At 37.6% G+C, this 15,951-nt stretch overlaps 1 protein-coding gene across 27 annotated transcripts in view; it reads left to right on the top strand.

Annotated features, from left to right (window-relative positions):
* NEB (nebulin) overlaps nucleotides 1-15,951 on the top strand; it is a 257,274-nt gene that overhangs the window by 180,830 nt on the left and 60,493 nt on the right. For 24 of the 27 annotated variants that reach the window (XM_089659440.1, XM_089659275.1, XM_089659269.1 and 21 more), the window contains 18 exons: nucleotides 502-699; nucleotides 849-953; nucleotides 1,644-1,748; nucleotides 1,942-2,049; nucleotides 2,823-2,930; nucleotides 3,068-3,175; nucleotides 4,241-4,345; nucleotides 4,444-4,548; nucleotides 4,696-4,794; nucleotides 4,899-5,009; nucleotides 6,660-6,764; nucleotides 6,967-7,071; nucleotides 8,084-8,188; nucleotides 8,712-8,816; nucleotides 8,904-9,008; nucleotides 11,232-11,336; nucleotides 12,127-12,231; nucleotides 14,284-14,388. In XM_089659440.1, the coding sequence (XP_089515566.1) occupies nucleotides 502-699; nucleotides 849-953; nucleotides 1,644-1,748; nucleotides 1,942-2,049; nucleotides 2,823-2,930; nucleotides 3,068-3,175; nucleotides 4,241-4,345; nucleotides 4,444-4,548; nucleotides 4,696-4,794; nucleotides 4,899-5,009; nucleotides 6,660-6,764; nucleotides 6,967-7,071; nucleotides 8,084-8,188; nucleotides 8,712-8,816; nucleotides 8,904-9,008; nucleotides 11,232-11,336; nucleotides 12,127-12,231; nucleotides 14,284-14,388 (1,992 nt within the window). Of the gene's footprint in view, nucleotides 1-501; nucleotides 700-848; nucleotides 954-1,643; nucleotides 1,749-1,941; nucleotides 2,050-2,822; nucleotides 2,931-3,067; nucleotides 3,176-4,240; nucleotides 4,346-4,443; nucleotides 4,549-4,695; nucleotides 4,795-4,898; nucleotides 5,010-6,659; nucleotides 6,765-6,966; nucleotides 7,072-8,083; nucleotides 8,189-8,711; nucleotides 8,817-8,903; nucleotides 9,009-11,231; nucleotides 11,337-12,126; nucleotides 12,232-14,283; nucleotides 14,389-15,408; nucleotides 15,514-15,951 lie in introns of all 27 variants that reach the window. The other 3 variants (XM_089659448.1, XM_089659316.1, XM_089659261.1) reach the window with 1 other exon arrangement.

Raw genomic sequence — 15,951 nt, 5'->3', positions numbered from 1 at the left:
TGTAAGAACGCTTGGTACTTTTAAATGGCTTGCCCCATCTCCTGTAACTGCCACTTTTCCGGTCTCAGAAAGTGGAAATTAATGCATCTACTGGCAGGATCAACAAATAATAAAACTATGTAACAGGGTAGACTTAGAAAAACAAAACTGCTGTGTTAATGTTATTCCCAAAGTCAATCAAATATTTTATCATTGATTTTGCACTTAGTTACACTATAAAGGGTCAATCCACCTACAACTGAACTGCCCTCTGACATGTTATGTCTCTCTGGAACCTCAGTAGTAAGAACTACTCACCTTAATTCCTGGTACCCTACTCTGCCACCAAATTTAACTCATCCTGAAATGTAAAATAATAGAAAATCAAGAATGGAGCTTAGGTTTCCCCACATTTTTTCAGTTTTGGTGGATCTGTCCTTTTTAGCTTGTACTCAAGGTGTGGTAGAAATCATAAGTACATAGAAATGGCTTTTTCATCCTTTCCTGAATGTGTTTTGACAGCGTTTGTACAGAGAGACCTATGAAAAGAACAAAGCTAAGATCCACATCGCTCCTGACATGTTGGAAATTGTTGCTGCCCGGGAAACACAACATAAAGTCAGTGAAATTGAATACAGAAAATATCTCCATGAATGGATCTGCCTGCCTGACCTTCAACTCTACGTCCATGCCCGCAAAGTCAATGAACAGCTGAGTGATGTGAGTAGCAGGACTATGAATTCAAACATTTAGTTTTTTTAATATCTATATAATATGATATAATATAATAGTATATATGCCTAGTAAACCTTATATTATGGTTGTGAGCACTAAAAACATTAGTAATACTTTTTCATTCCATCTGCCAGATTGTGTACAAGGATGACCTGAACTGGTTGAAAGGAGTGGGCTGCTTCGTTTGGGATACACCTGAGATCCTGCATGCCAAGCATGCATATGACCTTCGCAGTGATGTAAGTGCAACAGCTTGGAATACTTACTGTATGCTCTGCATCGTAGCAACACAATCTGTAACTCCCAAATATTCTTTGGCTGCTAGGTATTGCTGTTAGCAAATAAAAAAGACATGTAAGTGTTGACTTACTAGAGATAGATAAACTTTTCACTTTGCAAGGGAATACTCTCTTAACTTAGTGAATGGTGTAACCTCTGCTGGCTTCCATTATCCAGTCATGTGCAAGCAAAAATACTGTTTTTTTTAAATTCTCCTTCCATATGATTGGGTATTCTTTGAAAAGGGAGTTTTCACCATATTCATTATGCTAAAGGAAAATTCCCTTGCGAAGTAAACAGCTTTTTTGCTTCAGTAAATCATCATCTTATGATCCGCAACATTAGCACACTAAGAGTATGGTTCAAGGGCATCATGACACTTACGATAGGTCCCAGAACAGTGGCACTGGTGGAGGGGAGATTAATTTAAACTATGACAAAAAAAAAATACCAGAAACAAACAAAAGCATCACAAAAACTTGGAGCACAGATCATTTGACATGTTAAAAATACCTAACTTGGGGTCTCAGAATGTTGGCACACAAACACTTAGGACCCAGAACACTGGACTAAGGGCAGTGACACTTGAGGTTCTAGCCGAATAACTAATCTCCAGAATGATTAACACTAATGTCATTTGTATCTAACAGTACAAATACAAAGCTAAAGCTGAAGAGTTGAAGAAGACGTTCACCTCAGTGGTGGATACTCCAGTCTACGTCCAGGCTGTGACCAGTGGCAAACAAAGCAGCGATGTGAGTATTGTTCATGTAAAGCACAAAGGAACGTAAAATTATTCATTTACAAAGTTGAATGCCTGAAGCTTTATTGTTGAAAAAGACACAGAGTATACAACTGAATGCTTGCACTTTACTTTTCTATATATCCCCATCATTGTTAAGAGAAATAAAATGCATAAGTCAGAATTTCTATGTCTAATTTTCTCAGGTTGTGTATCACACTGACTATGCGAAGAATATTAGAGGAAAAGTTACTTCAAGCACCAACACAGTTGAACTGGACAGAGCCAGCAATGCCAACAAGATACGCAGTGATGTGAGTATGCCTTTTCTGTTCATACACCATAGAGAGATTTAAAGATGTACCAACTACCACACATGTTATAAACTAAAATGTAATAAAACTAGATATATATGTAGAAAGGTGCATATAGCTATAGAACTACATGGCATTAGGGTTTAGATTCAGCATACAGTTAGGTTCAAGATTAGTTTAGTAAAATTCTACCTGCAGCCAGTTTTAGTTTTGGATAGAGTAGAGTATGGTTAAAACCAGTCTCAGGTTTTTATTACCATCTGCCACACTGGGGAGTTTTCCCCATTTCCTTTTCTGTAGACACAAAAGGAAGTGAAAGGAATTCTCTTCAAAGTGACTGAAATCCTCCTTTAGATGGTCCTGGCAACAAGTCTCCCCACTGGAAAAATGTCCCTCTCTTTCAGTAACAGTGACATAGCTCACTAGGACAAATAGAAGGGTAAATCTTCAGTGGGAATACAGACAGCAATAAAAAGCCGACAAGGTTGTCAACCCTTATCTACTGTATCAAAAAAGTACTTTTTGAGTTTAATGAGTTTGTTTGGAATAATGAGTGCACGCCACATGTAGTAAATGTTTTTATGCCAAAAACTTGTATATAGAACTTTCTGGTAATAAGCATGCATGTACCATCAAAGTTCAAAAGATGAACACAAGTCAAATGAGTACAATATAGCTAGTTGAATCTAAAATATCTAACAATGTAAATAGGCATATAGAGATAATTGCCAGAATGTCATCCACTGACTTACCTTTATTTTTCTCTTCCCCAGGCTCTGTATCGGGAGGCCAGCGTCAAATCTCTTCCCACAGGTTATAGTCTTCCAAAGGACACGCCATCTATTGTACAAGCCAAAAAAGCTCAGATCATTAGCAGCGATGTGAGTAGATTCTACCATTTACAATAGTATCTTCTCTGATTTTCAAACAAAATACAAAGAACTGCATGTTGGCTCCTGTTACATTTTGTTAGAAATATTGTCCTGACATCTGCCTTGTCTTTTCTTTGCCAAAATAGCTGAAGTACAAAGAACTCTATGAACATGTGAAGGCTAAATCCTATACCCTGCCTCCAGATAATGTTAGCCTTGTCAACATCCAGAAAGTCAATGGCATCCTTAATGAGGTAAGGAGTCATTATTTCATGCTCCATTCATATCTTTGTAGCCTTTGTGTAATGGTCTATTGTTAACTGATTGTGTAATGGTCTATTGTTCACTAACAACAGCATATGCATGTACTTTTATTAAACAGTCCAGCATAAATATGCTGAACCTGTATAGTTCGACAAAGTTTGTAATATAAATCATGAGGGGTGCTAAAAATATTATTTTATTAGAAAAGCAGCATAAACATCTCATATGCCTCACACTGCACATGCAAAGGGTTTTTTCAATCACTCTTTGAACTCCTTGAAAATCAGCACTTGGTTGGATGTGCTGATGCGGAAGTACAGACCAACCTAGACAGGGATTTATATTATTTTTACCAAAGGTTTCAATTGTTCACCTCCCCTGGGAGTTTTTCAGCTCATTGGTAGCTCTCTTGACATTTCTGCATATGATATTGGAGAATATGTCACTTCTGTAGTATCTCCGATTTTGTTATTTTAAGCTGTCATCTTTCCTGTTTTGCACTAATGGACATTTTGTAATAATAGCATAGCTCTAAGTAAGTTAAACAGCAATCCTTACATAAAAGAAGCTAACAGACCTAGCACAATTAGTTGGCTCCTTGTTGCTAAGAGGACATTGTCCTTGAGGTAGCCAGTAGCTGCTTTTTGGTAGGTAAGTTGCCTAAACTTTGAGTTAGAAGGGATTAGGCTGAAAAAATGCTTGTAAAGACTTACCTTACTTGTGTGACATTTAGGCTGTTGACTTCTTGAGGCACCAGAAGGTTTAGCTGTACACTCTTTTACAGCCTCTTAATCCAAACATTAAAACTTACAAGTCTATTGGTAGGCTACCTTGACTCCTAAGATTGAGGCCAATGCTGACTGTGCCCCTTTCTTAAAACACCCTTGGATCAGGAAAGGGTGTTCCTATGTTTTATAGATATGTGTTTGTTCAATTATGTTCGAAACTGGAAGTCTTTTCTAGATTATAGAAGATAAATGTTTTAATTGTACTATTTGGCAGATTATGTTTTATCCATGCTTTTAATAGAGTATGTTTTTTTTCTTGTATTTCAGCGGCTTTACCGTCAGTTGTATCACAAGCAGAAGGATAAAATACACACAACTCCAGATACTCCAGAGATCCGCCAAGTCAAAGCTACACAGGATGCCATTAGTGATGTAGGTTTTGTTGATCTTCTTTGTTGATAAAGGACAGTGGATCTTCCTTTATGACAATATACAGTTCATTATTTCATACTCCTCCTTTTGTCTTGCAGCTGGTGTACAAATCTGACTATTTCAAATTGCAAGGTCACATGATCTCCATGCCATACACCCAACAGACTATGCATTGCCGCTATGTTGGAGAGATAACCAGTGATGTAAGTGATTTTGTAGTTGGATAGTATTTTATTTTTACTACATTTTTGTTTTTTAATTTCTTGTTACTGTATTCAATAAAACATCTAACAAAGTGATATTATGACAAGATAACAAAAGCTAACTTTTTTTCTAAATTCCCCCTCTAGAATAAGTACAAGGAAGACTTGCAGTGGCTGAAAGGTCTTGGATGCTTCCTATATGACACCCCAGATATGGTGCGGGCTCGTGACCTGCGCAAACTCTGGGTAAGAGAATGCTATAATGTGCTGCATTTTAACAGTAGTAGTAAATACATTCCTGCCTACATAGTTCATTGTTGGTTTAAACTATTTGTGCCTTTGATTTTCAGTCTCACTATCAGTACACCACACCTGCCAAGAAAATGTGGGACAAATACAGTGTGGTAATGGACACCCCAGAATACAGGACTGTTCAGGAACTAAAGACACATCTGAGTGAGGTGAGCAACATATCTTGAGTTATAAGGGAAAACCAATATAGTACATGCCTGAGACTTTGCATATTAAATGATATCTATTTTGCACTACAACACAGTTAGAATTTAATAAAGGATTAGCACCACTTTTCTGTCATTATGGCTGTTTAAAATGGCCTGCGCTGAATTAAAAAATGCCTGCTGTCTGTTTTGGAGCTTTACCAAAATCTGCAGCAGATTCAGGTCGTTCTTGATAGCACCAATTTTATAAAGTGGTGCTATGCCTGCACTAAATTTAGAAAGAATCTCCTACAGTTTGTAAATAATGAAACTGTAGGTAATTAGAACCAACTCTTACTTGGCATACAGAGACAGCCAGAGTTCCTCTCAGGGATAAGAGGAGATGTTTGAAAGGTACCCACTAGAATAGAACATTAGGAACATCTACCAATGAGCAGTTTCAAGGGTCAGAGGTCACAGGAGGTCTGCCTGACCTCACATTCTGTAACCTAGCTTCTGAGTGTGCTTGAGGTGAAGCAGAACTGCATAAGCTGATCATTGATACTTCAGCTAAAGTGCCCATTTCAGACAACACAGTAGCGCCGGTTTTTAGGGATTGAAATAGGAAGTGACAGAATACCTCCTCATTCACAGAGGATCACTTTTCAGAGAGCTAATGCTAGTGTAAACTATCCTTTAAAGACAGACTGGACTTCACAGAACAAGGAGGATATTAGAGATACTAAGTGGCAATTACAACACTCATATATGTTTTTATTTATTTTCTAGAATTTTATTGTTAAACAGAGGATGACATTTTGTAATATGAAATCTGGTACATAATGAAATGGGATCTAAAGCTCAAATTATCTCCACTTATGAAGGATTTTCATTAACTTTACAAGTCAAAAAATTCCTGAACTGTTACAATATGCATCAACAGTAACACTTTACACAACAGCTGTTATGATTAAATAAGTCATCCTTGACGTCCAGACAGGTGACCTTTGCTAGGCTGAGATGATGTCATCAGTCTGCTGCAAGCAGGAGGAAGCCTTTCCTTAGGCAAATTATGCCATTTTTTGTTTCCAGCAACCATGGGTTGCAGGAAAGAAAACTGCTCTATTACCTCCCATGGAGCTATTCTGTTCTTCCAGCGGGGACGGCTTAGTGTTAGCGGCTATAGCTGCTGGCACTAATCATATGTTGAAAATCCGACCTACTGGTTGTACCCAAGTCGATCAATGGATTGACTTGGAGACAATCAGCCTGTAATTGCAAGATTTCTACATTGTGTAGCAAGTCACAGCATGAGAGGCTGTGGTGGGGGGAGATCTGTGTTACACATTTGCAAAGCCAAGAACTGCGTATGCACCAAGGTTTAGATGATTCAGATCTTTGAGCCAGCATCTCAATCCAGGAAGTTAATGCTAACCCTGGATTATGCCTGAACAAAAATAGTGCTACCCTTCTGGAGAGAAGAACAGATGAAGGCATTGTTAGGGACTGTACTGTGATCTGTGTGAGAGATAATAAATACCTGGAAGTGTTACAGTTACATATTACTTAGCATGCATGCACAAGAGTATATTTGATGCTAGGTTCTCTTTAATATTAACAATATTTTCTGCATGTTCTATTTTGTGTCTTATTAAGTGCCTTCTATGTTTATAGAATGTATACAGAGCTGATGGCAACAAGCAGAAGACAGTATACACCACCGTACTAGACACTCCTGACTTTGTTAGAGCAAAGAAAGGACAAGAAATGCAGAGCAAGGTGAGATCCCTTAACTGGTCATGCATTATTACAATGACTAATAAAAAGAATGATTAGCAATGAATCAAGAAAACATGGCAGTGTGTTAATACTACTTTACCTAGCTTGTAGCTGAGAAAAGGTATATACCTCGCCCTGTGAATAAAACTAGGAACTATGACATTTTGCTTATTATAAACATTACCTGTCTTTTTTATTCTAGTACTTATACACAGAGGTTGCAACAAAAGAGAGACCCCATCACCATGCTGATGGACAAACACCAGAAATCAAACTTGCTAAACACGTCAAGGACCTGGTCAGCGAGGTAAGATTTCCATATATGTAATGAATTTGGTGGTTGTTTTTAAACCATTGAGTTATTTTTATTGATATATCAAATATATTACAAAGTACCGAATATAGTATATAATGGACCTGCCACACCAAGGCCAGTTTTTGAGGAATGCAGGCAACTTACCAGTATATTGTGGAAGGAAATGAGAGTACCTAGAGACTGCTCACAAATACCTGGAGACAACATACAGACTCCATACAGATAGCACTCTTGGTGGGATCTGAACCCAGAGCTGCATTGGTTTGAACCATACAGTACATAGTCATATGATGAATTGGGGTAGTTGCCACCATTCTACCTTCTATGTTCTAACAGCCCTTCCTCTTTTTCAACTATATCACTCTCTTCTATCATTTCTTATGCACATAAACCATGCATTTATCAGATTGGGAGGTGCTGTTGAAATATCACACACAATGTATTGCAAAATATTCAATATTTAAAGACCAGGGTCTCTACCACATTGTTTAATACATTTTCATCATATGACCTATTCATATTGTGAAATATTTAATGCTAATAATGTTATTGGGAAATTCTAGTTTTAGATGATTTTATGGATTAGGGTTTAGATTTTTGATTTGAGTTTTTGTATCTGCCAAAATGCCTTTTGTAACTTAGCAATGCAGCTATTTTGTGGGATTCTTCCTTCCTTTAACATAGTCCTGCCTAGGCCAGTAAAAAAATTACATTTAATGTAGCCATATTTTGCCAGTCCTCTCAATTATTTATTATTTTTGTTACATACTTACGGAAGCGTGAAGAGTGGATTAAGGGTTTCTATGAAAATGCAATGAAATACAGGTGATAAAGTTGGGAACAAGTAGTGACAACAAGCAGTGACACATTCCACTCTTAAGCAGTTTATTCACTAGCTGTGACTGGGCTTGCATCAGTCATGAATGCAATATACTTACATTTATTATGTATTTTGTTCAATTTTGTATAATTAATAAGATATATTATTGCTTTTTTCTTTCAGAAAAAATACAAATCTCAATACGAGAAACTGAAGCACAAATATACTACTGTGCCTGACACTCCAATTATTCTGAGAGCCAAGAAGGCCTACTTAAATGCTAGCGATGTACGTATCCTGTACTGGCTATGGGGACTTACCATCAATTAATGGTGATTTGTTAAAGGGGGTTATTAGTTAAAGACACAGTCCACCCAAAATGAATAATTTATTAGATTAACGAATAGTTTTGGATTGAGCCAGCCACTAGCCCTGTGTATAATTTCCAAGTGACTTGGTAAAGAGATCTCTGCAGCTAAGTTCCCAATTCCATCTACATATCGCCACCTTCACAAGCTGGGGGTATCGTCTTCCCAAGATGGGGGGGGGGGGGTTTCTCAATTACTCTGTCAGCTTTTTAAATAATGTCTCTGCAACAATGAAGCGTGATTCCTTAGCTGACAGAGCCAATATCTCTAGAGGTTCAGCTCTCTTGGATAAATAAAGACAAACTGTTTACACTGATCTTTCAGTGAACTTTACTAGATCTGAAGCTTTAATGTAATACAAGGTCAAATTATACATGAGGTAGGGGGTTTTGGTGTCAGTTATATTTGTGCCATTTATAACACTTCATTCCTATTTTCTACAGCTTCGCTACAAAGAAACATTTGAGAAAGCCAAGGGTAAATACCACACAGTGAAAGATGCCCTGGATGTCATCTACCACCGCAAAGTCACCGATGACATCAGCAATGTGAGTGACTAACAGGATATATACGCTCTTTTGCATTCTTTCATGCTAATTCTAAACTCTTCATTTATATATTCTTCTATTTTTTAGGTTAAATATAAAGAGAAATATGTGAGCCAGCTGGGTATCTGGAGGGCCATTCCAGACCACCCTGAGTACTTCCATCACCGTGCAGTGACAGATTCCATTAGTGACGTAAGTTAATGGCTATTATACCTAACTTGCATGATGACAAATTAAATTAAATGTCCAAAAGTGGAAATTATCTATTGAACTGGGGCTGATTCCAGCAAACTACACTGAGGAATCCACACCCCTGTCTGCCCCCAATTAAACAACAGCAATACACTTATCTTTGTTTCTTATGATGTGTAGCAGACTGAAGTCCAAAAGATGGCACTGCAAATTTTCCCAAGTATATTAGTAAACTTGAGAGAATGGGACATCTCTGAGTTCTTTCATATCTCTAAACTGAAGCTGCCTTATTAACAAGGCATTTCAAATATAATAATGTATAATTTATAAGAAATCATTTTTTCACCTTAAGTCAGATAAAGGTAAATTCTGAATAGTTGTTATGAATTCTTGCACAGCTTTTTGTTTTATTAATTTGCCAACATGATTGTCCTGTATCTCACCTACATCTGTGAAATTACCAGATTTTTTTTTACATTTTTGGAAAGTGATCCAGAACTATTTGAGTTTTTGCCGTTTCATTATTTTCAGCTGTATTTTGTACTGGTGACTTGAAACTCATATAAACCTTCTGCATTTATTATTAGGTTTATGTAGTATGTGCCACAGAAAGGGTTAAAATAACCTATGCTGGTAGCACACTGGAGAGTCAGACTGTTTACACACAGCTAGGTTTCCAATAGTCTGACATGCCCCTGAATACTGCTCCAAGTAACAGTGCTGCCCAGGTAGAGTAAATGCTGTGAATTGCAGCAGTAGGTAGGGGCTTTGTGTGTAAGGGCATCGGTCTGACTTTCCTGCATGCTGCTAACTCAAGGTTGTTTTAACCCTTGCTGGTGTACTTTTTTACTATACAGGCAACCAGACTGTGTTATAGTAATAAATGCAGGTTTAGTTGAACTTTAAGGCTCTTCACAATGATGAGAGAAAGCAAGGTAGAAAAAGCTAAAAGCCTGCATGCTGATTGGGAACTAATTGAAGAGCTTGTTAAACAGAAAATATTTAATTTGCAACTAACATTTCTATCTAAAAATGTAAAATATAATACATTTTATTTTTCATATAATACACTATGTTAAAAAATAAATGAGTTTGATGCTTCAGCTTTAGTCACTCTTCTGTTGCTCTTCCTGATAATTAAAAGATAAAGGTGTCATTTGTGCAGGATACAGGATTTCATTTGTTGCTCACTGGGGTTGATTTACCAAAGGGATAGTGTTCACTTTACTTAGTGAGTTTTTACTAGGATTAGTAAATTATTACTATTCATGATTTATAAAGTGCCAACAGTTTGCACAGCGCTTTACAATATAAAGGGGAACAGTACAGTTACAATACAGTTCAATACAGAAGGAATAGGAGGGCCCTACTCATGGAGATTATAAGCTAAAGGAAGGGGAGGTGATACAAGAGGTGAAAGCTGTGGGGGTTGATCTGATGGAGCTGATTCAAGTACAGTTCTTAGGTGGAGGTGGGGTAGGCTTCCCTGAATAAATGAGTTTTCAAAGATCACCTAAAGGCGGACAGGGTGGGGACTGACCAGACATACTCGGGTAGGGAGCACCAGAGGATGGGAGAGGTTCTGGAGAAATCCTGGAGGCGAGCATGGGAGGAGGTGACAAGGGAGCTAGACAGCAAGATGTTTTGGGACGATTTGGATGATATCTGCGGATGAGGTTGGTGATGTAGCTGGGGGTAGTATTGTTGATGGCTTTGTACATTGTGGTTAGTATTTTGAATTTTATATGTTCAGCTAGTGGAAGCCAGTGAAGGGATTGGCAGAAAGGAGCAGCAGTCACTGATTGGTTGATAAGGTGTATAAGTCTAGCAGCAGCATTCATATTAGACTGAAGGGGGGATAGCCTGTGTAAAGGCCAGTGAGGATGGAGTTACAGTAATGAAGGTGGGATATAACCAAGGTGTGGATAAGTTGTTTTGTGGTGTCGTTAGTCAGGAAGAGGCGAATTCTGGAAATGTTGTGGAGGTTGAGATGGCAGGATTTAGCCAGTGATTAGATGTGAGGCCAAAAGTGGAGGTCAGAGTCTAGAATTATGCCTAGCTCCCTGGCATGTGTGGAGGGAATAAATAAGGGAATCTGTGTTCACTACAATAAATCAATCATGTGTCAGCAAAAATTATTTTTAATATTCCCTTGCACTTATTTGGGTTAAAGAAATTGGAATTTTTGATGATGGGATAATAACTTACTGTTTTTGTCTGCAGTTCAAGTACAAAGAGGACTTGACATGGCTGAAGGGCATCGGTTGTTACGCGTGGGACACACCTGACTTAACTCTGGCTGGACAAAACAAACAACTCTACAGTGGAGTACGTACATACACACACACTTTTTTTCAGTAGGGTTTCCCTTTAAATAAAAATATGGTTAAACAAATATTGCATATGTGGTGTAGGCTGCCCATACCAGTAGGACCTAATTGGGTGAAAGCCAGTTTGCTTCAACACTGCTTCACTTGCTGCTTCTGTAGCTGCTTAGATGTTGGCAATGTTGATAGCCCTATTAGTAAAAAGCCTCACCTAGATTTGCCCATATTCCTTTACATTGACAGCATTGTTCCATCTGTAGGAGTTTAGGAAAATTATGTAAAAGCCCTGATATTTCCTTCCCACAACCTTAAGCACTGTATAGCATAGAGCTGGGTAAATCAGGCTTCCCAGCTGCATTTACTGTTTCTTTTAAGAAATTTGGCATGCCAACTCAATTAATGCCCATTGTCTATATTGTCTACCCATGTCTATACACTGCATATATGATTTATACCAATTTCACAAGATCACTGCGCTTTTGTCTGCCAACTCTTATAAAACTATTTTCTGAAATCTAAGTGCTCAGTATTCTGAATTATACATCCAATGATATGATTTTTTCCATGATAGTAATTTAGTGTATGGATTTGGGTTTGTGTAATGGGGTGATTGAAAAAGCAATGTGCAAAGTGACCCACAGTAATCAAGTAGCAAAGTGCAGTTTACTGTAGCTGTATTAGTGAAATATACATATGGCTAATGTTTTTGGATTGCCTTATCCTTATTACATAACTCTAACTGAGTTTAAAGATAAATAAATCTTGATCAAGTTTTCTCTCTTCTTCCACAGTACAAGTACCGCGAGTCTTTTGAAAAGATAAAATCCAAATTCAAGTACACAGCGGATACTCCTCTGTTCAATCACTTCAAGTATGCCACCCAACTGGCAAATGAGGTGAGGTGACTGCTGCCTTAAGGGTCATGAATGATAAATGATGACATCAGAGGATGTAGTTCAATCTATTTTCAGGCTAAATGCTAAGATGCCTGGTGCTACTGAATCAGCATTCTATATAGATTACAGACCCTCAGTCTTATGGGAACCAAGATGAGAAAGGAAGATTTATTATCTTAGATCTTCAAACTGTGTTTCATTCCAACTTAAGCTGGGTTCTCAAAAGCACAGCACTACAACACGTGGCCACTGGCAGTAGTGTATTTAATGTTCATGCTGCCCTAGGCTACACAAAAATTGGCTCTCCTCCCCCCCATGGAGAGACCCTGACACCGACCAACACCCCTCTCCCCCAGGAAGAGAGCCTGACATTGACCAACAACACCCCACCCCCATCCAAGAGAGCCTTCAACTACCCCCGCCCCCCATACACTGCCAACCCCCCCACCCCATCGAGAGAGAAGACACTCACCTTCACAGCTCCGGACATCCCCAGGAACCAGAGTCAGGCTCTGTATACACCATCAAGCAGCCCAAAGCCTCTCTCAGATCCCACCTGGTCCTTATGCTGCGTGTGTTTTTTCTTCCATTCCTTGTTTAGGGGGGTCCCACTGCACCCCTGAAAAATGCTGCTGCCCCTGTGAAAAATGCAGCCCTAGGCAAATGCCTTGTTTGCCTTGTGGTAAATACGCCCCTGGCCACTGGTAACTTTATTAGAAATGTCAAAAATAACACCTCATTCAATTCTCGGCAGAGCAGCATGTTGCAACATGTTGCTCTGAGATAACATAACACAGTTCTCACAACCACAGCTGATTGGTATGTACTACACCTATTGAAAGAAAAGTCTTGTCTTTGCATTGTATATGTGTTGGGCAAAGTTGCCCAATGCAGAGCTACAGTAATGGTGTGAACCCAGCCATAGTTAACCTGTAACCTTGGTAAACTACCTCCACATTTTTGTATAGCTAACATGGTGTAGCTAAATAACTATACCATATCTTGGACTACCAAAACCAAATTATTCCTACATGAAATCTGTATGGACAATATGGGGCTAATTCACTAAAGACAAATCTCTGTAAATCCAAAACAATTTTCTGACTAAGAGAAAGTTGAAAAACATACAAACTAAAACAGCCTGAATGGTTTAAAAACAGGTTCATGGTGCTTGTGGCCTAAGCATCCCTAATTAATATAGCATATTTGTTTAAAAGCTTTAAATGGCTCTCAAATACACAAGAGCATCATTTACTAAAAAAAAAGAAAGATTCATTGTAAGAAATGTGGGTGAAAATGACAATATAATATTAATACTGTACAGTAGTATACTGTACATCATTATGGATATTCACATACAATTTTTTTAATGTATTGAACAACATATAGCTCATTGCTGTTAAACTCAGCTTTTATACCCATAGAGTTCCAATTGGTTGCTACTGCATACCACTCCTCTTTATTTTAAGTTTCTAAGCTATAAAATGTATCTGCCAATAGGTGTATTTAGAATTATGGACAATACTTTAGCAGAGTAGCATTTAAAAACCCAGGGAGAGTATAGTTTATGTAAGAATTTACTGCATAGAAAGAACCTAATCAAATTTTGTGATATCTCTGTAAATTGCTTTAATTCTTAGCTAATTGTTCAACTGTTTGTTATTTTATGAAATATATATGTGAAATTTAATGAATTGTTTGTATGAATAGTCTAGTTATCCATAGTGTTAATTTAGTCTGGCTTTTAATCTTAGGCATTAGTCTTACCAATTTTTTTTGCTTTCCATGCAGTTAAAAAGTAATACTTATTTGTTATTGTATAATTATATTTAACTCCTCTGTTTTTTTACAGATTTAAGAATTATTACTGTACCTTTGCTATAATATTTATATTGCTTACCAAAATGTATATTTTGAGTAAATACCATTCTTACTTAAGTTTACAATTTTTTTCTTCATGGTTTAATTTATCCAAAGCCAACAGTTGACTTTGTTTCCAAGTTTATATTGTGTTTTTATTAAGCTTTAACTTCCCTGTACTGTTCTGAGCAGAAATTATACAAAGCTGCCCATGAGAAGGAGAAAACGCACTACAGCGTTGTTGTGGATGACCCCCGACACCTTCTGGCTAAAACTGCCAGTGAACAGATTAGCCAGGTAACAAGGTTGCCCGTTGCCAGTTAATGCAAGCTGGTGGCCCGTCTGTTCTTCGTCTTCGTGGGGAGTCATTAGGAAGAGACATCTTTCTCTTGGTTCCAGTGTGCTTGCCACTCAACTGATCCTCCATGTTTGAGTGCGCCTATAATAAAAATACTTTCTGTACTTGGCATTTTCATGGCAAAAAAAGGTTTTATATTTTTAGCTAATGGGATTCAAATCAAAACAGAATTTGAGCAGAGATAAATTATACCTTTTGTAATCATTTTCATTTATCAGAAATAACCACATAAATTGTTTTAAAAGCTTTCAAAGTTATCAAGCTCTTGAATTGTACATATTTGCAGTGAGAATCACAGAAAACATGGACACGGAGGGAATGTATAGTGGCTTTGTGTATACATTCTTTCATATATAAAAATCTTTTCATTTTTTTTTATGCAATAAAAATGATATATATATCATATTTTTTGTATTTACTACCATATATCTTGTACTCTCTGAGTCTGCAGGATGAGTTCAGACTCAAGCTTACTCAATTTATCTCTATCACTTAACGCTTATGAAGTGGCTCAGCCTGAAGTTTTATTCAGACAAACCGAACCTCAAAGCAGAGACTTCCTTTGCTGGCCCATAATGCTATGGGAATCTTTTGTTATGTGTTAGATGTAATTTGTAAAATACAGATTGTATGTAGATAGTAAAAAACATAAAATTAAAAACGGATACATATTTTTTTTAATATAATTGACTAAAACCATTTTAGTCTTCCATTACAATTATAATGAAGTGATAATGTGAAATGTGTCCATAAATTTTAAAAATATAATGCAGACTGCAAATTGTTGAAAGGAATTTTAAATATGAATGGTAGTACCTCTGAAAAAAAAATCTTTATTTGCCATGACTTACCTTAGTACAAAGTGTTTTCCTCTGCCTACATCCCTGCACATGCATTTCGAGGGATCTAGTGCTGTCTTACATGTCATCAGTGTTCTTCGTTGGTCTTTGCATGAACAGAAAAAGTACAAATCTACTGCCAAGATGCTGCTGGAACATGGTTGCAATGAAATTCAAAGGCCAGATATGTTGCGAGCCCTTTACAACACCAGCATGTGGAGTCAGGTAATCCCAAAAGATAAAACTCTGCATGGGCCATATCCCCTTGCTTCCTAACATAGCTGAACTTTTCAGAGATGTAGCGCCATCTCTGTGTAAAATGATGCAGTACTTCCCACTAATCAGTGACAAAGCACTGGCTTTATAGCTACTTTATGAACTTTATGCAAATTAGAATGACAAATAAAATCTTTTTCACAGCAGTGTAGTTAGAATTCTACTTGAAAAGTTGATTGCAAATGTAATGATTTTCTTTCTTATTTCTAAAGTTAGTTGGTGTGGTTTATGCTAAACTAGTGTTTTTCAATCGGGGTGCCTCCAGGAGTTCTCAGGGGTGACGCGGCAACAGCCCAGTGTGAGCAATCCTCTTGTTAACTCTTGTTTATAGGGCAGAGGCAGAGAGCTCAGCCCACTCCTCCAGCCAGCTCTCTCCTCTCTGGGTAG

This window comes from Staurois parvus, unplaced genomic scaffold, assembly GCF_062004578.1.
Source record: "Staurois parvus isolate SC_StPar_1 unplaced genomic scaffold, SC_StPar_1.0 ptg000031l, whole genome shotgun sequence".
Taxonomy (NCBI): domain Eukaryota; kingdom Metazoa; phylum Chordata; class Amphibia; order Anura; family Ranidae; genus Staurois; species Staurois parvus.
This window is presented reverse-complemented; position numbering and strand designations above follow the sequence as displayed.